Consider the following 26229-nt stretch of genomic DNA (forward strand, 5'->3'; position numbering starts at 1 on the left):
AAGGTTATGCCGGTGTATCTGAGCGCGTTGTCTGAGCGCGCTGCCTGAGCGCCGCTCGGTCTGAACGCAGTTCAGATGGCGAGCGTGCGGCTTAACCCGAGATCCCATCGAGGAGCTATCTAAAGGGCGTTCAGCCCGTTACACTTACCTACTAAAGCGTCTACTATATTAATAAGATAGACTTCCTTATAGCCTATATATAGATCTAGCTAATAGTATTTATATAGTAGAATATTTAGGTAGGTTTTTAAGCGATAGGCCTTATCTCTCCTTATCTAGATCGCGTTCTATCGTCTCTTATAGTTATCTATATACTATCTCTACTATAGATAGCTATAGATAATAATACTATAACGTAGCTAGAAATACTATAGATAGTAGCGTAGCTTTAGTAGTAGATCTACTATCTCTAAGAGCGGCTACGCTAAAAATTAGAGAGCCTAATAAGCGTTATAATACTCTAGCTTACTAAAAGCGCTTAGCTTATAATATAAATAGTAATAATATATATAGAGGAAATTAAGAAGCTCTATTAAGGCTATAAGCGTTAATAATAAAAGTAGGACTAATAGCGTTAATATATTACTTCTAGTAGGGTGCTCTAGGTCTAATAGGCTTAGTAGATTATTATAGAGGTAGAAAGGGTAGTTATAGGGGGTGACTAGAACCAGACTTGCGAGCGACGTTAGCGCGCGCCGCCAACGTGTATAAAGTGTCACGTTTAAGGATATACTTAGACTTTATGTAGAGCTAGATAAAGAATAATATCTTTTACTTCTATCTAATATTATTGCGTTGTTGTGGCTCAATGGCGTGGAGCGTCGCGTCAGGTTGGGTGGGTGGCCAGCTTACTGGTGTGGCCAGCTTACTGGTGCTGCACGTTACTTGATTGGGTGCTTACATCATCACGGATAGGGCGATCCAGCGTATGTGGAAACAACACGAGCTCCTTTCTACGAAAAGCATCCCCTACCCCAGCCTCCACCCCGCCTTGAACACCCGTCTCTCATTTCCTATTGCGCGCTTTCGGAGTTGTGCATCTGGGTCTACTTCTTCTCTTTTCTTTCCTATACCCGATTCTTGCGCGCTCTCTCACTGCGGTGAGCTCGGAGCTGGACTGTCGCAAACATGGCCCAGCGCCAAGTTCCATTGCACGTCACACAGCCGACGCTGGTATGTTGTCAATTGAAAGTGTGTTTCATGGGGCATGCATAAGCTAACAATTGACAGCTCACGAACCTGAACATTCTCGTACGTTGTCTTAGCGACAAGTTGGCGGCAGCAGAACCCGCAAGGATCACAAAGCTGACATGAACTACAGCCGGCATCGATATCATGGCAAAACTGTGTATGTGACTTCTCGACATAGCAAAAGCAAAATCAAGATTACTTACAACACATTCAGACACTTGAATCCGACAAGTACGTCTGCGTGCGCCAGGTCAACAATGAAGCAAACGCGCCCGCCGAGACCGTCATCATCGACCTCAAGAATACGAACAATGTCATTCGGAGACCTATTCGCGCGGATAGCGCTATCATGCACTTGACCGAGCCTATCATAGCTCTCAAGGCACAGGGCCGGACACTGCAGCTGTTCAACCTTGAGACCAAGGAGCGCCTGCAAACGTACAGCCACCAAGAGGATATTCAGTTTTGGAGGTGGATCAGCCAGACAACTCTTGCGCTTGTCAGCACGAAAGCCGTATATCACTGGGATGTCCTCGACTCGAAGAACGCTGTTGCGCCGCGCAAAATCTTCGACCGACAAGAGCAGCTTGAGGTATGCAGACTCACCTAGGCATCGCCAATCACATCTAACCCGCTGTGCAGAACAACCAAATCATCAATTACGTGACCAACGATGACGAAAGCTGGTCTTGCTTGGTTGGCATCACCTCTAACCCTGCCGGCGGCATTCGTGGCAACATGCAGCTTTTCTCAAAGGCAAGGAATGTGAGCCAGCCTCTTGAGGGCCACGCGGCTACTTTCGGAACTCTTCGCCTCGATGGTGCATCAACCGACACAAAGATCTTCGCTTTCGCAGTCAAGTCATCTACTGGGGAGGCTAAGATCAATATCGTCGAGGTTGACCACAACGCTGCGAACCCTGCCTTCCCGAAGCGCCTCATCCCGATCCATTGGCCCGCCGAGGGTACTGGCGACTTTCCACTGGGCATCCATATTGCACACAAGTACGGCATTTTAATCGTAATCACGAAGTTTGGTTTCATTCACCTCCACGATCTCGAGACTGGTACCGCTCTTTTCCTGAACAGGATATCTGAGGAAACAGTCTTCACTACCGCTCGTGATGACGAAGGCACTGGTGTAGTTGTCATTAACAAGCGAGGACAGGTGCTCCACACGACTATTCGTGAAGATACCTTGATTCCGTACATTATGGAAAACCCGGCATGCGCTGAGATTGCCTACAAGTTGGCGTCAAAAGGTGGACTTCCAGGTGCAGACCAACTTTATTCGCAGCGATTCGAGACGCTCATGTCACAAGGAAACTACGCGGAGGCAGTCAAGGTCGCTGCCAGCTCACCGCGGGGTTTCCTTCGTACGATGAACACAATCTCCAGACTACGTGCAGTTCCCAGCCAACCCGGGCAGATCACTACGCTTCTGCAGTACTTTGGTCAATTGCTGGACAAGGGCGGCTTGAACAAGGAGGAGACTCTGGAGCTAGCTCGACCTGTGTTTGCGCAGGGCCGTAAACATCTCATCGAAAAGTGGCAAAAGGAGGGCAAGCTGCACTGCTCTGAAGAGCTTGGTGACCTTGCTAAGCCGCATGACCTGAACCTCGCTTTGGTTATCTACAAGGAAGCAAACGTACCTCAGAAGGTTGTCGCGGCACTCGCAGAGCTTGGCCATTATGACCTCATCCTCCAATATTGCAACAGCGTTGGCTACACACCTGATTACAACGTCCTCCTTCAACACGTTGTACGTGTGAATGGAGAGAAGGGTGCTGAGTTCGCGTCTCAATTGGCCAAGAATGAGGGCGGTCCATTGGTCAGCATTGATCGCGTTGTCGATATCTTCCAATCCCAAGGCATGATCCAACAGGCTACCGCCTTCCTTCTCGACGTTCTTTCAAATGATTTGCCGGAAGAAGGACACATGCAGACTAAATTGTTGGAGATGAACTTGCTCAATGCACCCCAGGTTGCAGACGCCATCTTGGGCAATGAGATGTTCCATCACTATGACAAGTTGCGTATTGCTCAGCTTTGCGAGAACGCTGGTCTACTCACTCGAGCCTTGGAACACAATGATGACCCCGCCGCTATCAAGCGCATCATTGTCCAAACCGACAAGCTTCCAGAAGAGTGGCTTATCAACTACTTTGGTCAACTGACTGTAGAGCTATCCCTCGAGTGCCTTGACGCTATGCTTACAACAAATATCCGCCAAAATCTGCAAGCCGTCATTCGCATTGCCCAAAAGTATTCTGACTTATTGGGTGCCACTCGCATCATCGATCTCTTGGAGAAGCACCGTACAGCGGAAGGCTTGTACTTCTTCCTCGGCTCCATTGTCAATGTCAGCGAGGACCCCGATGTTCACTTCAAGTACATTGAGGCCGCAACTACCATGGGCCAGCTGAACGAAGTTGAGCGCATCTGTCGTGAGAGTAGTAAGTACTCCTTCTCGGAAAATGGTAAAATTTCCGTAGAACATGTCACTAATCTTACTTACAGACTACTTGAACGGTGAAAAGGCCAAGAACTTCTTGAAGGAGGCCAACTTGACCGAACAGTTGCCTCTCATCATTGTCTGTGACCGGTTCAACTTTGTGCACGACTTGGTTCTTCACCTCTACAAGAAGCAGCAATTCAAGTCCATCGAGGTCTATGTTCAGCGCGTCAACCCTGCCCGCACCCCAGCAGTTGTCGGCGGCCTCCTCGATGTGGATTGTGATGAGAGCATCATCAAGGGCTTGTTGGCTTCCATTACACCATCGTCTATTCCCATTGATGAGTTGGTCGCCGAGGTCGAGTCGCGCAACCGTCTCAAACTGCTTCTTCCATTTTTGGAGCAAACCTTGGCGAGCGGTAACCAGCAACAAGCAGTATACAACGCGTTGGCAAAGATCTACATCGACAGTAACAACGACCCTGAGAAGTTTTTGAAAGAGAATGATCAGTACGACACTCTTGTTGTCGGAAAGTACTGTGAGAAGCGTGATCCAAATCTCGCGGCGATCTGTTATACGAAAGGTCAGAATGATCTCGAGTTGGTCAACATCACAAACGAGAACGCCATGTACAAAGCCCAAGCCCGATACTTACTTGAGAGGGCCGACTCTGAGATTTGGGATTACGTCCTAAGGTACGTTCATTTGTTGCTTCATGCTAATAATAGAATCTGGCTAACTTGCTATCAGTCCTAACAACATTCATCGCCGATCACTTGTTGATCAGGTCATCTCATCAGCGGTGCCCTCTTCTACCGATCCAGACAAGGTTTCAGTTGCAGTGAAGGCTTTCATCACCGGTGACATGCCTGCCGAGTTGATTGAGCTGCTGGAGAAGATTATCCTTGAGCCTTCAACTTTCAGCGACAACCCTTCCCTCCAGAACTTGTTGATGCTTACTGCTTGCAAGTCTGACCGTGGCAGGGTGATGAACTACATCCAGCAACTTGACCAATACACTCCCGAAGACATCGCACAGCAGTGTATTGAGGTTGGCATGTATGATGAGGCTTTTGAGATTTACAAGAAGCACGAGAACCACGTCGAGGCTGCCAACGTTCTCATTGAGCACATTGTTAGCATTGACCGAGCACAAGAGTACGCCGACCGCGTCGACCTGCCCCAGGTATGGAGCAGGGTTGCAAAGGCACAACTCGATGGTCTACGCGTCTCAGACTCGATTGAATCCTATATTCGCGCCGAAGATCCATCCAACTTTTTGGAAGTCATCGAAATCGCCACCCATGCTGGCAAAGACGAGGACTTGATCAAATTCTTGAGGATGGCTCGTAAGACTCTCCGTGAAGTTCCTATCGATACAGCGTTGGCTTTCTGTTTCGCTCGCACAAACCAGCTGGCGGAGCTGGAGGACTTCCTACGCGCTACCAACGTTGCCGATGCCGAAGCTTCGGGAGACAAGGCCTACGAAGAGGGTTACCATGAGGCTGCCAAGATCTTCTATACTAGCATCTCCAACTGGGCCAAGCTTGCCACCACTCTCGTCCACCTTGAGGACTACCAAGGTGCGGTTGAATGTGCCAGGAAGGCGAATTCGATCAAGACATGGAAGCAAGTCAACGAGGCCTGTGTGGCAAAGAAGGAGTTCCGTCTTGCTCAGATCTGTGGCCTCAACCTGATTGTTCATGCCGAAGAACTAGCAGACCTTGTCAAGCAGTATGAGCGCAATGGTTACTTTGATGAGCTGATCAACCTTCTTGAGGCAGGTCTTGGCTTGGAGAGAGGTAAGCACTCCTGATCAATTTTTCTATGAGACATGCACTAATACCCTACAGCTCACATGGGAATGTATACTGCCCTCGGAGAGTCGCTTGCCAAGTACAAGCCTGAACAAGTCATGGAGACAATCCGCATTCACTGGGGTATGTGTAATTATCCAATCTTGCCATCGAACACATCTAACTTCATAACCATTTAGGACGTATCAACATTCCCAAGATGATCCGTGCGGTAGAGGAGGCTCACCTCTGGCCCGAACTCGTGTTCTTGTATGTCCATTATGACGAATGGGACAATGGTAAGACACGCCCGCCCTGCATTCTGCAGCTGTAAATGTATTCAATACTGACCTATTCCAGCGGCCCTGGCCATGATGGAAAGATCGACGGATGCCTGGGAGCATCAGGCTTTCAAAGACACGATTGTTAAAGCTAGCAACGTTGAGATTTACTACCGGGCGCTGGGATTCTATCTGGAGCAACATCCCACTCTCCTGACCGACCTCCTACAAGCGCTTACTCCTCGAATCGACGTCAACCGCGTAGTCCGGATGTTCACCAAGTCTGACAACATTCCTCTGATCAAGCCTTTCCTTCTCAACGTTCAGTCACAAAACAAGCGTGAGGTGAACAACGCCCTCCACGAGCTCCTTATTGAAGAGGAGGACTACAAAACACTCCGCGATTCAGTCAACAACTATACCAACTACGACCCTGTCGATCTTGCACAGCGCCTGGAGAAGCACGATCTGGTATTTTTCCGCCAGATTGCGGCCGACATCTATCGCAAGAACAAGCGGTGGGAGAAGTCCATTGCCCTGTCTAAACAGGACAAACTCTTCAAAGACGCTATCGAAACCGCCGCAACATCTGGCAAGTCAGAGGTTGTCGAGGATCTGCTCCGCTATGTAAGTCGATCTATGGTGTTACTAGGGTACAATGCTAATTACTTGTATAGTTTGTCGACATTGGCAGCCGCGAATGCTATGTCGGTATGCTTTATGCCTGTTACGATCTCCTCCGACCAGACGTCATCCTCGAGATGTCGTGGCGCAATGGTCTCCATGACTTTACCATGGTATGTATCAGTCATTTTGTATTACATCACATATACTAACGTCTCGTAGCCATACATGATCAACCTCATCGCCCAACAGACCGCGACTCTTGAGGCGCTGAAGAAGGACAACGAAGAGCGCAAGGTCCGTGAGGCCTCACAGCAGAAGAAAGAGGAGGACACGCCAATCTTGGGTTCGCGTCTCATGCTCACGCAGGGCCCTATGGGCTCAGCTCCGTCTCCAGGTCCTTATGGACAGACGAATGGCATTGCGCCACAGCCCACTGGAGGCTTCCGACCTTTCTAAGAATATGTAGTATGGCAGATATGATTTCTTTGGAATGCAGGGGTGGCCAGGGTCAACTTCGACTTATGTATTGGCATTTGGTGGGGCGTGCAAAAGCTAGCAATGGGTCTACCCGTTCAAGCAGTATGGATGTACTTTAATGCAGATGACTATATGGTTCTATGATATGTTTTGTTATGGATGGTGCTGATGCAATGCAAGTATTGACTGAATAGGAATATCTCAAGAAAAAGTATTTTCGCTGCTGATATGCGATTACGGGGATTCTTGTTATGTCAGATAGAAGATGCCCTGACTTTGTGTATACGTGCCTTCCATGATGTTTGTTCTTGATGGAGAACACGGCTATGTAATTGTTGCTCTGGATTTGCTTTTGACCAAACAACAAATCTATATGACATTAGATATGTCCGGAATATCAGTACTTTATCCACATTTTTTATTTGACAAATTTCTCCCGCCGTTGTCAAGTCGGTACGAGATCTAGTTGCGTGGAATACAAAACATGCCGTACAGCAGCTTCGTACAAACTTCGTGAGTAGATAACTAATGAACTAATTGCAGAGTTCCTTCCTAATCCCACTGCATGTCTACAGCTGTCATTAATGCATCGGAGATATCTGCGATCCACTAAGCCGCCGATGCAGTTGGAAGGATTTGATACAAGGTAGCGTTTTTCGACCACGATCAAATCGCAAATCTAGACAATCTATTTTTTCTTCCCAAAATATAAACCATCAGGCCTGCCCCTGTGACATTCCCACAATATTCACAATGATTTGCTCGCTATTGCTAAGCGATACGCCACCCCCTGGAATTATTAAGCGCCAGATACAGTTAGTATGTTAGGCAACCACTGGCAATTGCTGATACATCATCACCAATGCAAGGCACGACAATGTTGTGACTCGTAGGACGGAGACCGGATAGAAGCTAGCCCGGGTGTAGTACCGCTTTCTTTTCTTGAATATAAAGAGAGTGTTGGACATGACATAGCTCAGTGGTTCCCCGGATTTTCAGTACCCCCATTGTATATCTGCCACTCCATCGCATCACTTCAATATTCACCATGCGTTCTTACAATTACATGACGCTATTCGCAGGCGCTGTTCTTGCGCAAGAATCTGCTACAGTCATAAATTTCTTCCAATTCGACAGCACACTCACTGTCCTGGGCTCAGACGCAAAGGCAACCACATTCCAAAACTCTTGTCCCTCAGATGCTGCTGGTATCTCTGCAGTACCATCCGACTTGCGTATGTTGTAACTACAATTCCTCAAATCGTGACTGTATTCTGAACCCTACCAGTCCCAACTCCAGAAGATGCGTCTGCTACCCCAGCACCCACACCCGCACCTCGCATGCGCCGGCAAGCCAGTGCTTCCGACGATGACTACACCTTCTGCGAGCCCTACACAATCATCCAAGGCCCCGAGACATACGAATTCCACCTCACCGACCCCGTCCCCGGCGCATGGACCGTCGACATGAAATGCAGCTGGAAAGGCGAAGTGACAAAGGCAGACTTGACCTGCGACGTCGCTCAAAGCGGGAGTATCCCTAATCAGAGCGTCCGCCAACAGTCAACTACAAATGTGCTGTCTCAGAGCGAGATTCAGGATATGCAGGCATACCAGGTTGTGAGCCTTGTGAGCGCAAGTGGTGCGGCTTCGCCCGCTTCGGCTTCGGCTTCAGTGACGCCTACACCCACAGGTACATCTTCGCGTACTGCGTCGGGTAGTGGTGCAAACGCGCCGGCGAGTTCGGGATCGAATGCTGCGTCGACGCCAAGTCAGGGTTTGGCGGCTGCTGGGCCCTTGCCTACGGGCGCTATGAAGGTTGTTGGAGGTGCTGTCGGTGTCTTTGCTATAGCAATGGCGCTGTAAGTGAGGTATGGGTTTTGACTAGTATGTATTAGCTATTGATCTTGTATACCCATATAAATTTAATATCCATCCCTATCTTTACATCCATCTCTTCAGAAATCTCAAGTGATAATGTTTTTCAGTTTGTCGTTGTCATATCGCGTTTTGCTTCAATCGACAGTGAACGCGTATCCCACGCTTACCTTGGAGTTTTCACTTTCACCTACAATTAGTCTGGTAGTGACGCGCACTTCCGTTTGCCTCAGATTCCGCAGTGAGCGGTTCATTGTCCCCTTTATAAGACTTGCGGTTTGCCCAACCCTTGTTAACCTTCTACACAACCAGTCGAGAGTTGTACACTTCAATCTCGACAACAAGCAACCATGGCAGCCCAAGATAGTGGGATATCATCCCTCGTCCCAGCCAGATCAAAGCTGCGGCCCTCAACCCTCAGGCGTCATGTATCCGCCCTGGCCGAGTCGTCGACAGAGACTCGGACCACGGGTCAAGAAAACACCATGGTAGGTAACCCCCCGTCAGCACTATCCAATCTTCCTACTCTCCATTCTCTACATAACGAACCTCTCCTCAGAGAGCTTGCCGTGACGCAAGCGCTCGCTAGCAGCTTGAGTCGCGACTGCGAAAAATGGCGTACCCTCGTCGAAAAACACTCCTCAGCCCTCGAAGAGGCCAACAAGACCATCACTGCGGCCAACAAAAAGCTCAAAGACCGCGAGCACATCATTTCCAAGCTCAAAAAGGGCAACGCCTCTCTCAAAACCCAAGGCGACACCTCCTCAACCCTAGCCACCTCCCTCGCCTCCACCCTCAAAGAAACAACAACAAGCCTCGACTCGACCAACAAAAAACTCGAAGACGCAACCGCCAAACACGACAGTCTGGCCCTTCAACTCCAAGAAGCAAAAGCAAACATGACCAAACTCCGGCGCAGTGACCGCAACAAAGAGAAAACACAACAGCAAAATCTCCACCTCAAAGCCCTCCTGCACCGCCAATGCGCCGCAAGATACAACAGCAACAACAGTAACGACAACAACACCGCAGCCACTCTCCGCACCGCCCCCACCACCACTACTGCTACTACTACTCGCAACGAAGACATCCTGCACTCCGCACTCTCAGCAGCTCTCGAACGCATCGATGAGCTCGAGACAAGCGCGCATGCACTGCTTGATGCATTGGACGAACATGGTGATAGTAGCAATGAAGAAGAAGACGATGAGGGAGAACACGATGAAGCAGACGCAACGGCAAAGTTACTGGAAGCGCAGGTGAAAATGGATGGCGTGTTGAGGGATCGGGGGTTTGCAGTCAAGAAAGGGGAGTGGGGACACTTGATTAGAGACTAGGGGGTGGGGGGGAGGGGTCGGAGGAAGAGATGGATGGAGGGAATAGAGAGAGAGAGAGAGAGGGAGGGAGATGAACAAAAGTGCCTTTATCGCACATGTTCGTCTTCCTTCCCCCTCCCCTTTTTTTTCTGAGTGATACGACCACGACCACTCTTTTATTTCGACCAACTTCGATATTCTGGGACTTTTTTTTCTTCTTCTTTGTGTGTGTTCTCGCTCCGGTTTTGGGGGAGGGATGCGGTAATTTGGTAATGCGCAATATGGGAAAGTCAGTGAAAGATTCGACTGAGACTGGTGTTTTTTTTTCGAATGCTCGCTGGTCAAATTGGGATGGGGGAAAAAAAGGACTCGGGGAGAGTTTGCCTCATATGACTTATGAGGGGGGCGGGCGATGGTCGACATTTGTCATTGTCCGACATTCACACCGGCATATTTCTCTCTTTCTCTCTCTTCGCCTTGGTTTCTGTTTTGGCAATCTATCATGACCTTTTTTTTTCATTGGGAAAGTACTTAGGAAAGGGATGAGTGCGTTTTTTTGTTTTTTTTTGGATTGTTCATCTGGTACAGTTCTAGTCATGTAGCCCGTTCATGGTTTTTGGAAATGATACCAACTTTGCATATATGGGAATGCGTAACCAAAAAAAAGGGAAAAGGCAGTTGATTAGAATTTTAAATTTTTTTTTAAGTAAATAAATAGTAACAAACAAAATCTCCTTTATTGCCCCACTGGAAAATTGGAAAGCAAGTTGGAAGATACTAAGTGGACATGAAAGGGGTAGATGGGTCTCTTCCGTATACACGCCTACTACTACTACGACTGGGTATATAAGACGGAAGATGTTGGGAGGAGGAGGGAAGGCGTGGACCATTTTTAAACATGGGTCAAGATGGGTCTGTTGAAAACCCAGTCTCTGGAACCATTCATGTGGGCGTGCAAAATGGGGACAAATGTGCAGACAAACTTGAAAAAAAATTGGAGAATAAGCGGAGACCAATGCCGCTACTTGAAAATTACAATCATGCTAGTAAGGCAATACATGGAGCAAGGGAGGTTCAAGGAGGGGGTATCTCTTGCGCATATGCGCGCTCATTCGTACTTGTGTAGTTGGATGCTACAGCCAGCTTTCAGTTTGGCCCTGTAGATTGTGGTCCGTGTACATGGGGGTCGCCAGGTATGTTTGGTACGCCTGAGACGCCATCACCGAGCAAACCGGTCATGTCGTGCCAATTCCAGTCATTCATGTGGTTGATGGTAAAGTCCATAAAATGCATTTGTGTGTTGCGATCATATCGGCCAGTGGGATGAATGGCCGGACCGACGTATGATTGATCTGGATAGCCGCGGCTCTGCATGTCATCTGGAAACATGTACGTGCCAGCCGCAGTAGGCGATTGGTGGTACATGTGCGGCATGGCAGGTGGCTGCGTCAGTGGCTGAGTTGGGAGTGTGGGTTGTGGTGGAGGCTCGTGAGACTCTGCTTTTGGTTCGGAGATTCGGACGGGCGAAGCTAGTGAGTCGGCCATGGAATGCAGTTCGGGGACGAGGGAAGCAAATTTCTCCAATGTGCCAGGCATGTATGGATTCCGGCGGTGCCGCTGGGCGAGGTCGGCAAGCTGGGAGAGAAGGATGCGAGATTCAGACATGTCGGTACCCTCGAGTTTGTTTAGACAAACCAAGTCCAGAACTAGCACTGAGCTTGAGGCTAGCATGTACCAAATGTCGAAACTGACAACGGCATCAAAATTTCCAGCATGATCAGACTTGAGCAGCAACTGAGCCAGGTCGCGACCGGATTCCGAACAGGCGTCAGCCATTGCTATCAGAGCTGAATTGGCCGAGTCCGTGCCGGTTTTTGATAGAGTAGAAGCACGGGCAAGGAGTGCTGAGCGACACAAAACAATTATAGCGTAATGATAGAGACTGTGCATCATGATCAGAGTCCGTTGGCAAGGGGGCGGGGTAGCGTCAATGGCTTCTGGTTGCAAATGCTGTGGGAGCGTCTCCTTCCACCGGCTCAGGTCGCGCAGGGCAGATGCGGCGGGGGACAGGGGTCCGACGTACGACTCGTCGCTGGAGTTTGGTTTGAGTGTCCTAGGCGCGCGACACACGGTGCCCAAGAGCGCCCACATACGACAATAGGCGGTCAGGAGGCCAGGAGGGCAGTTCATCATCTTGTCATTGGGGTAGCGGAGCTTTCCACCGGCCATTTCAATTGCGCTGGGGCGGTCGTAGGAGGATACCTGCATGCTCTCGAAGCCGTATAGGGCCCACCATAACATCCTGCGCGTATCCCTGGCGAGGGGCGTGCTGCCTGCGCTCACGCTGTCCTGGTGCAGGCCAATGGCATGGGCTATGCGGATGGCGGCGCCCGTCAGGTTCCAGCAGGCGTCGCGGTGGTTGGTGTTGTGCAGGTGGACGGCAGTGAGCATCAGGGCCTGGACAGCCGTGACGCTCGAGGTGAAGATGACGCCTGGGAGCAGCTTCTGGACGCGGTGCCACCACAACCGCTCCTGGTCCTCAGCAAAGGGGACGCGGGCGACACGGCGGGCGAGTAGCAGCATGCAGGTGAAGGTGCATAGCCAGGCGGGGTCTGCATTGCGGGGGTCTGCGAGCCAGGCATCGTAGGCCTCGCGGAACGAGGGCTCGTGCAGGACGGGGATATCTGGGTGGATGCGGTCGAAGAAGGTGCGGATGAGCAGCTCGAGGGTCGGGCGCTGGTTCGGGGCGAGGTGAGCAGCGGCAGCGGTGGGGTCGAGGGAGCCGGGCGCGTTGGACAGGGCATGGTGGTGGTGGTGGTGGTGGTGGTGGTGATGCTGCTGCTGCTGCTGCTGCTGGTGGAGATGGTCGCTGGCATCAGGCGATGTCGAGGCGGCATTCTTGCCAAAGAGGACAAACTCGCGCAGAGGTCCGCGGCCGACTAGAGTACGCAACTTGAGATGAAAGGCAAAGGAGCTGGCGGGTCCAATGTACTGCACCTGGCCCTGCTGGTCCGGCAGCAGCGAGACAGTGTCGTCGCCGTCCGGGTCGGCTTGGTCGTCGTGGTCGGCATCGCCGTGGGCGGCTATGGATTCTGGGAGGGGGATGCCGTGCGAGGTAGCGAGTTGGCGCAGGGCATCGGTGCTGGAGACATCGGCCTCTGGCAGCAGGCCCTTGACGAGGGCCTCGAGCAGCGCCAGGCGGGTCCCGAGGCCCTCGACACTGCCATACAGGCGCTTTTTGCGAGGCTGCGTGGTAAGACACTCAATGTTGTGTACCAGGCAGTACCGGCACGCGTCCTGGCCGGGCTCCTTGCGGCATTTCTGCTTGCGCGACTTGCATTTGTCGCAACTCGTCTCGGTGCGCTTGCGTTTGTCGAGCGGGACTCGGCGCGAGTTTGTTGTTGGCGCGGGCGTCGAGGAGGACATGGGGGCGGGATTCACGACGCAGGGAGAAGAAGAAGCATGGTGGTCGTGGTGGTCGTGTGCACGTCTCGACCACGCTGCCCACTCGTCCAAAACTGCCGCTGCCAGTGCGAGATGCGAAAGCGATTGCGCCGAACTTTTCAATCGTAGTGCAGGGACTCGGTGTCGCGGCCAGCCCGCCATCCAGCCCGCCAGCCCGCCATGGTGCGTCTTCCCGGTCCGTCGGGAATTCACCACCACTACTATCCGTACTACCACCACCACCACTACCCGTACCACTACCATGACCGCTATCCGTAAACTACCAAGTGCACTACCACCACCACCACCACCACTGCCGCCCATCTCTACCGTCGTCTCCTTGCCCGTGGGCCCTGCCTGCCCCGCCGCCGCCGCCGCCTGCCACAGTGCGCCCTGCCGCCTCGACTTGCTGCTTCGCCTCACATCGCCGATGCATGTGTGAATTGTGTCGACACACATCGACAGCCATTGGCACGCCAGCTTGCTCCCAGTCTGCGTGCGGCTCGGAGGCATGCTCTGGGCCTGGTTGCGCCACCGTTTGGTGATGCGGGGAACTCGGATGCCAACCGACAACGAGTGCTACCAGCCAGCCTACTAAGATTCCAAGTCGTGCTACGCCCGCCGTACTACGTCTATGTCCAGAGTAGTAGACACTAACCCTCCTGCCCCACATGACTCGCCCCTGCTCTCCTGCACGATCGATTGCGCCCCCCATGACTCGGCCTATCCAAGCTGCATCGCTGCATCGCTGCATCTCCCATCCCTTGTGCATCCCTCCACCATCTCTACTTACTTACCCAGCCACATGTTCCCGTTGCGAGGCACACGCCCGCCATCCCCCACCAGGCCTAGCAGCGGCATCTTCCGTCTACCATCACCACCACCATCGCTATTCTTACCCTTGTGGGCAACACCCCTCGCCGACCTGGACTCCTGCCACCCTGCATCCTACTTACTACACACCTGCCGTATTCTAGAGCACGCCATATCTCCCCTCACCCACCACCGAGTCCAAAAAAAAACAAAAACAACGAAAAGGACATGTACAGCCTCTACTAGCCGTGTTTTGGACCACGAGTTGTGTAGTGTACCAACAGCGACAACAGAACCCTCCTTGCCCCCTTCCACCTGTATCCTCTGTGCCGCCCACGACCGCTCTGGGTACGTTTTGCTAGTGCCACTTCAGGCTGCTGCAGCCTGCACCTGCACCTCCCCTACCAGCTGGTTTCAAAGCCCCAGGCAGCAGGGTCCGGCCACTGCCACTAGCCGACGCCAGTTTCAAGTCGTCGGTAGGCCTTAAAACCCATGTTCCGTATTACCGTATCAATGGCTACACTGCACGGGACTTCGGGGATCTGTTGTCTACAGATCGTCGGCTGGTCTAAAGTCTGGGCCATGTTCAGATACCAAAGGCCCGAAAAGACCCACCCCAAATCCTTCTTCGTGTCCCGGTACTGCTTCCGCGTGCCGCGCAAACCCGAAAAGCCCACACTGCCTGTCATCCATGCCATGCCTCAATCATCCTCTCCCAGCCCAGCCAGATGCACTTCCGCTGACACGTTTCCATGACACGGCATTCCTCCTCAGAGCACGATCCGCATCCGCCCAATTGACTCCATCCTTCCCTCTCCCCCTGGCCGCTGCGCTTGCATCTTGCATCTTGCGCCATCAGCTTGGTAATCCTGCTCCCGATTCGGGTCATGCCGACTAGCATAACGTCATTCTACAGCCTTTACGGCTCACTTTACCCTTTCCAACACTGTGCCAATCTCTCCCCATCAAGTCTATATCCACACTTGCTCTCCGCTTTGGGCACGGCAGGCATGAAACCGGCCATTGCAAGACACTCGTGGTCAACCATACCCCCTGTTGGAGCCATCCTCGTCACAAGGGCGAAGATCGCATCCATCTCGGACAGCGGAGCAACTCGGGAACATTTATACCGCAGAGCTAGTGCTAGCCGAAGATTGTCGCTATTGCTATGGCGGTCAACTGCACCAATGCCCGAAACATGACAACATGATAGCTAATGCCTAGCATTTCCCACATGCTGATCAGAAAAAAACCCCCTTCCGTCTCATGTATCATCTCCATGCATGCGCCATTTACTCATTGTCTAGGCATAGGCCCACATGTCCCATCACATACGCAATCGCCCACCTGACCGCACTTACAGTTGCGTAGGGTAGTCCAATGTCTCAATCTTGTCAGGGTATACCAGCCCCCCCTGCTTCCTTACCTCATCCATAGCCTCCATGATCAAGACGCTCTCATCCAGGCCTAGGAACCTGCCTTCTTTCCGGCCGTTGATGATGGCATCAGCTGCCTCATCCGCCTCCCAGAACATGCCCTGGCCCTCTCCTTCTGGTTGCAGTGAGCCACCAAAGCCGTTGTACCAGCCGCTTCCCTTACCTGGGCCTGGGATAGGAAATTCCTTGGACTCGACCTTGCCGTCGTTGGTAATAATCTTGATCGAGCGGGGCCGGAACGACGACCCAAACACTTGGATCTCGCCCAATGGTCCTTGGATACGAACAAACGGCGCGTCCATGTTTCCCCCTGGTGAAGTAGCTACGCGAAGAGACGTTGTGGCTACAGCATGAGCCTCACCGCCCTCCTCCTTTGAGCGCGGGAATCGCAGAATCACGGTGCTGTGCTCATCAGCCATTCCTGTCGGCTCGTAGTTCTTGACAAAGGCTTGTATCTGGGGCGCCTGGCGCGTCTTCTCGGACTGCGTATGGTATATGGTCTGGAAGACCCAAGTCAGAGAGTAGATGCCGAGATCAAGCAGGGCACCACCAGCTAGGTCTGGGTTGACCATGCGGTTCTTGCCATCTGCAAAGCTCTTCTCAGGGTCGAGCGCCATGCTGTTGTCGGAGAGGACGCGCGCGACGGGTCCAATGCGCCCAGAAGTGATTTGGTCACGCACATATATTGACAGGGGAAAGTAGCGAGTCCATACCGCCTCCATCAGGAATAGGTTCTTTGACCTGGCAACTTCGGCAAGCTTCCGTGCTTGGGCGGCATTGACGGTAAAGGCCTTTTCGCATAGCACATTCTTGCCTGCCTCCAAGCACAGCATGGCATTCTGGTAATGGTGCGAGTGCGGCGTGGCAATGTACACGACGTCAATGTCTGGGTTCTTAACAAACTCATCGTACGATCCGTATGCCTTTGCGTCCGACGGCGCGCCGACCTCCTTGAGAAAGTCTTTGGCGCGCGATTCCGACGTCGACGACGCGGCGGCAACAACCGTGTGCTTGAGATGGTTCACGCCGCGAGTCGTGGGATCGCACAGCAGATCCTTAGTGCTGTGATTGTCTCGTCAGCCTGGTTGCCATAGTCATCCATGGTGGGGGCGGGACGTGGTGGCACCATGGCGGGGTAAGCCATCACAACGTACAAGGTGAGGGCGATGCCTCCTGTAGCCAGGATACCCCAACGAACCGTCTTTGGTGAAGCCATTGTCGAGTTTGCTGTTGTCTGTTTGGTTGTTCCTTGTTTGGAAAAGCAATTGGCAATGACAAAGTGCTAAGCAACAGTCACAAAAGAGTGCTTCGTGGGCAGCGAGGGCTTGTTGATGATTTGTACAGCTAGGTAGCTGCAGAGCTCAAACGTCATGGAACGGCTACCCCACTCTTTTGCCGCCCCTCCATTCCATCTTCTTGCCGGTGCCTAAAGGAAACGACGGGCCGCGGAGCGTAGTGCAAGTAGATCGCACATGCACGGAGGACACGATTTCTCAACTGCATTAGTATCCCGTTTTTGGCACGTGCGCTGTGCGCCTTCACCTTGTCCTATGGTGCAATGCATTTTTCAAACAAACAACAGACCATTTCTATTCAACCGGTAGTATATCCCATCTTGAGGCCCACTACGACGGCTTTTCTAGCAATCCTCTTTGTCTCCAACTCAACCCCGCATATTTCCCACCCTTCCTAGCCATACCCACTCTGCCATCTTTCAAAACGGAAACCTAAAGTACAACCTTGCCCTTGTCGGCGATCCGCACGTTTGAGTTGCATCTCCAGGGCATCTCGTCGAACACTCGGCCACCGGAGCCTCCAGAGTACCCATAGTCCTATTCATGCACAAGCATCCATTTCCATCTCCGAGTATAAAGGCAACAGAATCGATGCAGGTTTTCGCGCATACCACCGGGCTGTTATTTGGGAGTCTCTGGTAGGGTTTGCCACCAGTGTTCATGCCGTTGTTCGTCTCGATGCGGCAGCTTACGGACAAAAAAAGATAGGACTTCTTATTATTCAACTCGTTTTGCTTGGCTGTGAGCTGCGCTGATAGTGTCCTCTCGCTGTTCGTTAGCTCTTGTTGCTTGGCCACCAGTTGTTCTTGTAGCGTCTTCTCGCGGTCCACCAGCTCTTGTTGCTTGGATACCAGTTGTGATAGTAGCGTCTGCTCACGCTCCAGGCACTGCATGTTGCCCGCCTGGCACTCGTCTAGCGAAGGACAGGCGGTTGCGTTGACTCCAAGGGGCGAGGGGACGGGCTGCCTAAATGTGATACCGTTTGTACATGTGCATGAACAGTCGTGGTTGTTTAGTGACGGATCTGTACAAGTGATTGAGGGGTTGCCGCCTATCCATTCGTGTTAGATGTGCCAAGTGCTAAGTACTGTTGTTAGGTTTACTTGCCGTTCTCGCATCCGTACGTGGTTCCAGGGAGGTCGAGTCCGCCCATGGCATATTGCGTGTCATCGGCAAAGACAGTTGTTTCGTAGAGGGCGAAAGCGCCGAAGATCCAAGAGGCACGCATTGTAGCTTCAGTTTATCAAATAGAACGTAAAAGACGTAGGGTTGAAACTGATGGCCAGGACATCTTCAGGAGCCGTGGTTTTATAGAACTTCGTTCTCTATCCATTTCCCAGCCTAAAGTTCCGTCTCTTCATGCGGCATGAAAAAGTATCGATTAAGAGGCATATCCGGATTGCAGGCGGTGTGATGGATGTAACAATAGAATTCCCTCGGCTTAGCGAAGACACCTTCTCTTCGAAGCTTTGCTTTTCACTCCCTTTTCTTCTTCCCGTTCCCCATCTTGAAAAAATTTCCGTTTGTGCAACATCTATCTTGCCAATTTGCACCCGCTCGATAACCCAACTAGTCTCCATATCGTCCTCTTGACCAAATCACCGACTAGTAAAAGTAATTTGGGAAGAAAAAGAGAGAAGTATCAGTACCATGCCTTCAAATCCCCTCTATCTCGTACACCGCTTCCATCTACACATTCCCTCTCTAGCTTAAAGTCACCCGAAAAAAGCAAATACTAAACGTCTACTGAAATAACGCTTAATATTTCTGAAGTATTCCCAGATGCATAAATCAACCTCGCTTTGCAGACATTGACTTGCCTGGATCTCGTAAACCTGACAGTTTTCTACCATATACTCACAATCCCCTGGTATGATAGAATGGTTCAAACAGGACTCGAGATATCGCTACACTGTTACTTGCAGTGCTGTAGCCACAAGCGTCGCTGAAGCGGATACACGGATGGACTACTGCAACGTGAAAATGTACTGCCGGGGCAGGGTAGTATGTGGGGTATCTGGAAGGCTGGATAGTAGGTGGGAAAGGCGGAGATGGTGTGGGATAAAGTATAATGTAGGAAAATAATGTCCAGACGTGGTGCTATTGGTTGATGTCGCGTGCAGTTGCTCAAGTCATGTGCCAACACGCATTGGAAAAGCATTTTCGTACTTGAGGTATTAGGAAAAAGGTACAGAAAAAACTGTGACTCTTACAGAATCGAGCACCAATCGTTGAGAAGGAAAGCAGTTTTCGAAAGTGCATGTGCTTAATATCCAGCACGACTAGCCGATTGGTTCGTGACGAGACAGCCTCGCACAACTTGCAACCCAACACTGTGCCCCCCTGGACCCATCAACACACAAACACCAAATAATCCCTCGTTGATAGTAAAGTCCATTACTGGTGCTGTCATACATGGACGTAAAACAAGCTTCTCGCCAAGCTACAGATCCGGGGACTGCGCGATTCGGCACGTGGCGTGTCTTCATTTAAACAAATTACTTTCGATAGCTTGTTGACTTAATATATCGACTATTAGCGAGGTCATCTCAAGTCACCGTCACTTCAATGGGTGTATCTTTACGGCTGTAACTGACCTCACCAAGTAAACCGAACCCCACAAAAAGCACAAGTTATTCCATCTTGGATGAAATAAAAGACGAGCAAGCAAGAAATTGAGAAAACATCCAAATCCCTATGGAATATTGGAGACAACCAACGCCGTTTTCCTACAACCCCACTGAAACCCAACTAGACGGAACTATCACCCGGTGGGTCCTATATGCCATATGTATTATATACAGATGGTCCACTAGAGAGACGAGGCCTTGAGAACACCCCAGCGCTCACTATGAGAGTGCCCATGCGTCACAAAGGACGCCTTGCAGGACGATTAATATCCATCCCACCTACATTATACCACGTGTGGAAAACTCAACCCGGATCCGGGTGAAAAACAAGCTTTGCGTTTATACATCCAGGTCATCCGACCTGGTATACCCCAAAGCCCCGCCTGTCAAGACGTGCTGGAAGCGACACGCAACCGAGGATGTAGTGTAGTATTTAGCTGCCTATATCTCAATATAAAAGGATTGTAATGTCCAGTACGATATCACATTGGAAGTCACTTCTCATCATCTCCTATATCTTCTTACATAGTCAAACGCCATACAACTTCTGTAATGAAAAACACGCTCCTGCTAACCGGCATATCTGCCTTTGCAACTCATGTTGCTGCTCACGCAACATTCCAAGATCTCTGGGTCAACGGAGTAGACAAGATATGTATCCTCCAAAACCATTCTTTCTCCAACACTAACACTCACCCACCAGTCCACCTGCGCAAGACTTCCCAACAGCAACAGCCCCGTCACCTCCGTCACAAGCAACGACATCCGCTGCAACGTAAACCAAGGCCCTGCCTCCTCCAAATGCAGCGTCCCAGCCGGCACCACGGTAACCATCGAGATGCACCAACAAAACGGCGACCGCTCCTGCGCCAACGAAGCCATTGGCGGCGCCCACTACGGCCCCGTCCTCGTCTACCTCTCCAAAGTCTCCGACGCCTCCACCGCCGACGGCTCCGCCCCCTTTTTCAAAATCTTCCAGGACACCTGGGCGCAGAATCCGTCGGGCGGCGGGGGCTCAGACGACTACTGGGGCACCAAAGACCTGAACAAGAATTGCGGCAAGATGGACGTCAAGATTCCTGCGGACCTCGCTGCGGGAGACTACCTCCTGCGTGCTGAAGCTATTGCGCTGCATGCGGCTGGGAGCTCGGGCGGAGCACAGTTTTACATGACGTGTTATCAGATTACCGTTACAGGAGGTGGCTCGTCGGTTCCATCTGGCGTTTCTTTCCCGGGGGCGTACAAGGCGTCTGATCCGGGGATTCTGATTAATATCTATCAGAAACTTGCGTCGTATGTTGCCCCTGGCCCCGCCGTTATTGCGGGTGGCACCGAAGCGGTTGCGGGACAGGCTGGGTCGGTGGTTACGGCTACGGGCGGTCCGCCGGCTGCTACGCCGACTCAGACGAGTACGTTGAGGACGTCGACGGTGGTGACGTCTGCGGCGCCGGCGCCGACGAATGGTGGTGGTAGTGGTGGGGGTTGCTCGGTGGCGAAGTATGGGCAGTGTGGTGGGAAGGGGTTTACTGGGTGTACGACTTGTAAGTTTACAACATGGAGAGTGAATGTGTGGTTGAGAAACGTCCTTTTTTTACTGACTATACATAGGTGCTTCTGGATCGAGTTGCAAGGCATCGGGTGAATTTTACTCTCAGTGTTTGTAGAGTGATATGAAATGAAGCATCATGTTGCTTTTATACTTTTTTTCTCTCTGTAAATATTTGTAACCTGTTACTCTTTATGTATCCATTCATCTTCCTTTCGGAATTGAGAATCATACCACATCCAAATTAATTTCTAATCCTTCTTCCACCAGACCTATCAGTGTGACGATTTCCGCACCAAGCCCACACCTCCTATTACCTAACGCCCTTCCAGTCATTCTTCATACATGTATTCCGGAATAACCTACATCAAGCCACACACGCACCATCTATTCCGATCCCACATTCCTGTCCTCAACCCACGCAACTCCGAACCCTTCCCCCCCCCCCACCATTCCCTTCCTTCTCCTTATTTCCCCCAAACTCCTCGGAATAAACTAATTTCTCATTTCTCGCATACTTCCCTCTTTCTCCCCGCGCCCTGTCGTTCTCGAATCTCCATAAGCCAACCTAGCCTTCGGCATTGGACGCCTAACCCGCCCATCCCCCCTTGCACACTCAAACTGCTGCCTAAGCCCTAAGGCGCACGCACACCACCTCGACTCACACTGAATACCATTCTTTACTCCGCTTACTCTTTTTTTCTTTTACGGGCTCAGCTGCCGCTGCGAAGGGCGGTACTCGTGAGTGAGTGGGTGGGTGGGTATGAATTCCGAATGGCATGGCGTGTAGGTCTTGTGAATGCGGAGTTTGGGGGGGAAATGGTGACCGATGAGAGAAAAAGGGCGTGGGAGAGTCATATAGCCTTGGACGTATGAATTTTCATATATATATATGTCTAGGAGAAAAGGCATAGAATAAATCGATACTACACTCACAGCAAGTTCAGTTCATACCAACTTACCAACCGCCATTTCGTGTGAAACACTACTTTTCTTTTCTTTTTTTTTTAACTTTTTCTTTCTTCACGTTTTATAAATCAATCGAAATCGAAATTAGAAATTGCAATGGCGTCGTCACACTCCAAGGTCACCGCTGCTACGGCTACTACGGTGCAAGCACCACCGGTCTACTCGACTCTCTCGCCTCCTTCCTACAACTCCGCATCGTCCGATACAAACTCAGTACTCTCTGGTACATCGACGTCGAAGAAATTCTTTGGTAAAATGTGGAATTCGGGACGTAAGTTCGCCAATCTCCTTTTCTTTTCAGAAAAAATGTGGATGTGGAGAGTGAAGGAAAGAAAGCTGACGGCTGGGCTAGATGAAGAGAAGAGTGAGAAGCAGAGGAAGGTAGAGGAGAAGGAGGTCAGGGCTACGGCTAGGGCGGTGTATTTTTCTTTGCAGTAGGGGTGAGGAAGGGGGTGGAAGTTGGAGATGAGGGATGGGGTGGTGATGTGGAAATTGCTGGGGTTCTTTTGGGGAAATATATTTTCAAGGGTGTTTTGGGGCTTAGGGAAGGATTAATAGGGATTTTTAAATTGTAAATTGGTTTTTGGCATATACGGCGTAGCACGTGTTGAATTTATTTGCACATGTGATGTTGAGTTTTTTTGTGGATTGTAAGATTATTATGGAATTCGGTGTGGCGTAGCTTGGCTGGTTGTAAGAGGCATGAACAGAGAACTATATGATGAGCGAAAGCTAATTGAACGTAATGTGGATAGGGGAGCTCAAAAGCGGCATTACTTAATATTGACATCTTCAATTAATGAACGAAACTGTCTATTAGAAGTTCAAAACGCCCTAGCAGTCTTGAAAGAACATGATTAGAAAAAAAAATATCAAAACTCCGTCCAATTTCCCAAGGACTTGCAACTACACGCCCGGTGATAACAGCCTATTTCGCCAACTACCAACACAACGCTTTTCAAGACCCAAAAAAAACCTACGCCTCACAATTCGTCCCACACGATGCCCTCCTCGCGCTTATGTAATCCTCCTTACTCTTCTTACTTCTCTTACTCCCACCCGTCGTCTCATCCGTCTTCGTACGCTCGGGCGGATGCCGTCTAACAAAGCACTCACCAACATGATGACCCTCTTCACACGACACCACCCACTTACCCATACCGTAATCATCCGGCGCAGTTCGCACACCCCTACCTCCACCGCCTACAATCAAATTGCCAGGCCGGTACTTTGGATCCGCACGCATGCGCTTGATGACGCTGCAGTGGATAACGGCGTTGGCGGGGATGTCACGTGTCTCGCCTTTGGGAAGCGGCCAGCGGATAGCTTTCCAACTGCCGTCTTCTTGGAGGTCCATGCGGCGGAAGGGGAGATACTCCATTATGTTCCAAGAGATGACGCCCATGCGGTTTACGCCGTTGTTGAACTGCAGGACGTCGTGGATGCGGCCTTTGGTCGCTGCAGCGTTGAGGTGCTGGTGGAAATGCGTGTCTGGAGTCTCGCGGTGGTGCAAAAGAATGGTTTCGTCGTCGGTGTAGCCCGTGATTCCACTGGACGTAATTGCGTCGCCGTCGGTGGGCGAGGGCGAGGCGGGATCGACTTCGATGGTTGGGACGTCGTTGTGCGTGTGGCCACCACCACCGGACATGGCGTTTTCGTAGCAGCAGCTTAGAGCTTCTAGCTTCTCCTCGTCGAATTCGAGACCGGCTTTTTGGGCTTCACGTACCATCCAGACGAGAGGGACGTGGCTTAGTGCTGCGTCACCGTCTTCAATGGGCCAACCACCTCCAATGTCCTATACTGTGGTTAGTTTTTATCAATCATGTTGTTATGTTAAGATCGCACTTACAGCATGGCAGCCAGGGAACCAGACTTCCCTAATGTCTTGTTCGCCTTCTTCATCTTCTGAGGCGTATGTCCCATGGGCGTCGACTGATCGCATCGAGGGAGTAAGCGAGCGATTATTGTACCCCCTGCTCGAACTGCGCACTCCCGAAGTGTCATGAGGATTTCTAAATCGCTCAGGAGGAAGAAGATTGTCACGTCGACCTCTGTCTTCCTCACCGTGAGTGTCTTTTTCATCAACATGCTCATGATCGTCATGACTATGAACCATGTCTTTGACCTGGTTCAAATGCTTATGACGGTGCTTGTAGTACATAGACCTGTCTGGCTTTTCCTGGGATATCAAATCTTGTCGGAATTTTGCACGACGCTCGTCGATTGAAACTGCATGTCGAATGACGCGCGCGCTACTCCGTGCAGTGTATGGGAACCTGCTGCGTTGCATCCATGCATTCTCAAAGGCCGGGACACTATTGACAGTATCGAAAAGACCGAGGAAGCGGATGGGCTTGACAGGACGGCTAAACGTCTCTCTGAAGGCGCACATGAACTCAAGTTGTTTATGCTTTTCTGACTTTTGACCAGGTTTTCTGTGCTTCCCCTCTTCTGGGACTCGACATTGCCATTTTTGAAATGTCCTAAAGCCTAGTCAGCAGGATCTCGTCATGCCTGTGAAAAGACTTACTTCCACGCAAACTGGCACATTTCCTCATTACCCGCCTGCTAAGGTTTAGAACAATGCGCATTATGCTACAATTATCAGATACTCACAGAAAGTAAACCGACATGGTCCAGCATTTCGGCAAGAAAGCGAGCGGTGTAGGCGCCTCGCGAGAAACCGAAAAAATATATGTCATCCCCAGGAGTGTAATATCGCATTAAAAACTACAAATCTGTCAATAAAAAACTGTGATGACGGTGACGCTATATTCCAAGGGCTCGTTACAACCCCGCTTGGAAAGACTTTGCTGACATACCTTGTATCCCGCCATAACGTGCATGTCAAAGGACGTTCCTGGTAGCGTTAGATTGTGCAAAATCACTAACAAGGGCCAACCTACCGATTGCACTGTCTTTTGCTTTGGCATACCATGACTGGAATCTTTCCCATCGGCCTGTTCTGGTCATAGAACCACTGGCTTTAGTAATATAAGTGCCAATACCCGGCTGGTAGTAATGAAACTGGTCATCGCCATTGCGATCAAGCATGCGATAGATTTTGAGAATATTACTGTCTGAATCTGTTCCAGAGAACTTGTTACCTGTGCCATCGAAGCACAAGACAAACTTCTTGGTTACATGACCTTGACGGTGCTGTGTAGCTCCGTAGTCCATTGGATTTTCGCTGCGAATCGATGTGGCCAGCTGGGGTGCAGGATTCTGTGGACGCAGCTGCTCGGTATCCTTGGAAGGCATGTTGGCCAAGTCAAAATGCGAGCGGGAGGGGCTCGTTGTTTGGGGAAGATATCAACCAGGTCTTGGAAAGTGGGGATTTCAACACATCAGACACGTAAAGAGATATCTACCGGCAGCTGAGTCCGAGGAACAAAAGTCTGCAACAGGGTTATGCGCGTTTCTTCTCCCCCACATCAGCTGGCGCGTGGTTTTCTGGGAAGCAAAAGTGTCGATCACCAAGATTGACGCAGCATGCATAAGGGCACACCCACCTACGGCTCGATAGGACAGCCCGCTGATGAGACGGAGCCGTCCAGGAGCCAGTTAGAGGCTGTTGGGAGATTTTAATCGACTCAGTTCATCACATGCATTCCACAGATATGCAATAGACTAGTAGGGCGAGCTAATTTGTTTGAGTCTCCACCTGCCGCACACGGAAACATGAGGCGCAAGCGGCTCGTATGCGAAGGCGAAAATCAACAAAATGCACGGTGAAGACTCGAGACAGACCGCTCCCATGTTTTGCTGTATGCAAAGGGCAAAAGAAAAAGAAGCGAAATATGACCTGAGGTGACATGGTGACAAGACATTTGAGACAGGGTTTGACATGGTGATGGACCAAAAGGTAGCTAGTGAAGGCAGAGTACGCAATTGTTACGAACGACGGGCGTAATGATGGAGTTGCTTTGCTTGGGCGGGGAGAGTCATGTAGTGCCATCAGTCGTGTCGATCAGCGGTGATGTGAGGAGCTGAGGTCGATGGGGTCGCCGACACTGGCTGCTGAAAAGCATGTCCAATCTCATCCATATGCGGTTTAGCCGCTACCCTGCGGCCG

The 26229-nt window shown here is 50.9% G+C and overlaps 9 protein-coding genes across 9 annotated transcripts; 5 read left to right on the forward strand and 4 right to left on the reverse strand.

Annotated features, from left to right (window-relative positions):
- Positions 1 to 1128: 1128 nt before the first annotated feature.
- Positions 1129 to 6806, forward strand: COCMIDRAFT_5062 (uncharacterized protein; the record flags this gene model as incomplete). Its single annotated transcript, XM_007689516.1, has 12 exons — positions 1129 to 1173; positions 1231 to 1251; positions 1322 to 1348; positions 1406 to 1783; positions 1834 to 3646; positions 3711 to 4341; positions 4397 to 5448; positions 5500 to 5586; positions 5643 to 5741; positions 5803 to 6350; positions 6401 to 6520; positions 6570 to 6806. The coding sequence occupies 12 exons, from the start codon at positions 1129 to 1131 to the stop codon at positions 6804 to 6806; spliced, it is 5058 nt and encodes a 1685-aa protein (XP_007687706.1).
- A 1069-nt stretch (positions 6807 to 7875) lies between these two features.
- Positions 7876 to 8732, forward strand: COCMIDRAFT_26092 (uncharacterized protein; the record flags this gene model as incomplete). The annotated part of the gene is made up of 3 exons (XM_007689526.1): positions 7876 to 8062; positions 8116 to 8689; positions 8726 to 8732. 3 exons carry the CDS (start codon positions 7876 to 7878, stop codon positions 8730 to 8732), a joined length of 768 nt encoding a protein of 255 aa, XP_007687716.1.
- Positions 8733 to 9190: 458 nt separating this feature from the next.
- Positions 9191 to 10042, forward strand: COCMIDRAFT_94642 (uncharacterized protein; the record flags this gene model as incomplete). Its single annotated transcript, XM_007689539.1, has 1 exon — positions 9191 to 10042. The coding sequence occupies one exon, from the start codon at positions 9191 to 9193 to the stop codon at positions 10040 to 10042; it is 852 nt and encodes a 283-aa protein (XP_007687729.1).
- Positions 10043 to 11167: 1125 nt separating this feature from the next.
- COCMIDRAFT_36536 (uncharacterized protein) lies at positions 11168 to 13447 on the reverse strand (the record flags this gene model as incomplete). The annotated part of the gene is made up of 1 exon (XM_007689533.1): positions 11168 to 13447. One exon carries the CDS (start codon positions 13445 to 13447, stop codon positions 11168 to 11170), a length of 2280 nt encoding a protein of 759 aa, XP_007687723.1.
- A 2188-nt stretch (positions 13448 to 15635) lies between these two features.
- On the reverse strand, positions 15636 to 16930 carry COCMIDRAFT_26095 (uncharacterized protein; the record flags this gene model as incomplete). The annotated part of the gene is made up of 2 exons (XM_007689527.1): positions 15636 to 16776; positions 16869 to 16930. 2 exons carry the CDS (start codon positions 16928 to 16930, stop codon positions 15636 to 15638), a joined length of 1203 nt encoding a protein of 400 aa, XP_007687717.1.
- Positions 16931 to 17441: 511 nt separating this feature from the next.
- Positions 17442 to 18237, reverse strand: COCMIDRAFT_5067 (uncharacterized protein; the record flags this gene model as incomplete). The annotated part of the gene is made up of 4 exons (XM_007689517.1): positions 17442 to 17546; positions 17621 to 17975; positions 18040 to 18060; positions 18113 to 18237. 4 exons carry the CDS (start codon positions 18235 to 18237, stop codon positions 17442 to 17444), a joined length of 606 nt encoding a protein of 201 aa, XP_007687707.1.
- Positions 18238 to 20191: 1954 nt separating this feature from the next.
- Positions 20192 to 21303, forward strand: COCMIDRAFT_36538 (carbohydrate-binding module family 1 protein; the record flags this gene model as incomplete). Its single annotated transcript, XM_007689534.1, has 3 exons — positions 20192 to 20281; positions 20343 to 21180; positions 21248 to 21303. The coding sequence occupies 3 exons, from the start codon at positions 20192 to 20194 to the stop codon at positions 21301 to 21303; spliced, it is 984 nt and encodes a 327-aa protein (XP_007687724.1).
- A 947-nt stretch (positions 21304 to 22250) lies between these two features.
- COCMIDRAFT_5069 (uncharacterized protein) lies at positions 22251 to 22592 on the forward strand (the record flags this gene model as incomplete). The annotated part of the gene is made up of 2 exons (XM_007689518.1): positions 22251 to 22425; positions 22507 to 22592. The coding sequence occupies 2 exons, from the start codon at positions 22251 to 22253 to the stop codon at positions 22590 to 22592; spliced, it is 261 nt and encodes an 86-aa protein (XP_007687708.1).
- Positions 22593 to 23130: 538 nt separating this feature from the next.
- COCMIDRAFT_5070 (uncharacterized protein) lies at positions 23131 to 25415 on the reverse strand (the record flags this gene model as incomplete). The annotated part of the gene is made up of 6 exons (XM_007689519.1): positions 23131 to 23949; positions 24004 to 24637; positions 24685 to 24719; positions 24771 to 24884; positions 24977 to 25014; positions 25061 to 25415. 6 exons carry the CDS (start codon positions 25413 to 25415, stop codon positions 23131 to 23133), a joined length of 1995 nt encoding a protein of 664 aa, XP_007687709.1.
- Positions 25416 to 26229: the final 814 nt, after the last annotated feature.

This window comes from Bipolaris oryzae (genome assembly GCF_000523455.1).
Source record: "Bipolaris oryzae ATCC 44560 unplaced genomic scaffold scaffold_60, whole genome shotgun sequence".
Taxonomy (NCBI): domain Eukaryota; kingdom Fungi; phylum Ascomycota; class Dothideomycetes; order Pleosporales; family Pleosporaceae; genus Bipolaris; species Bipolaris oryzae.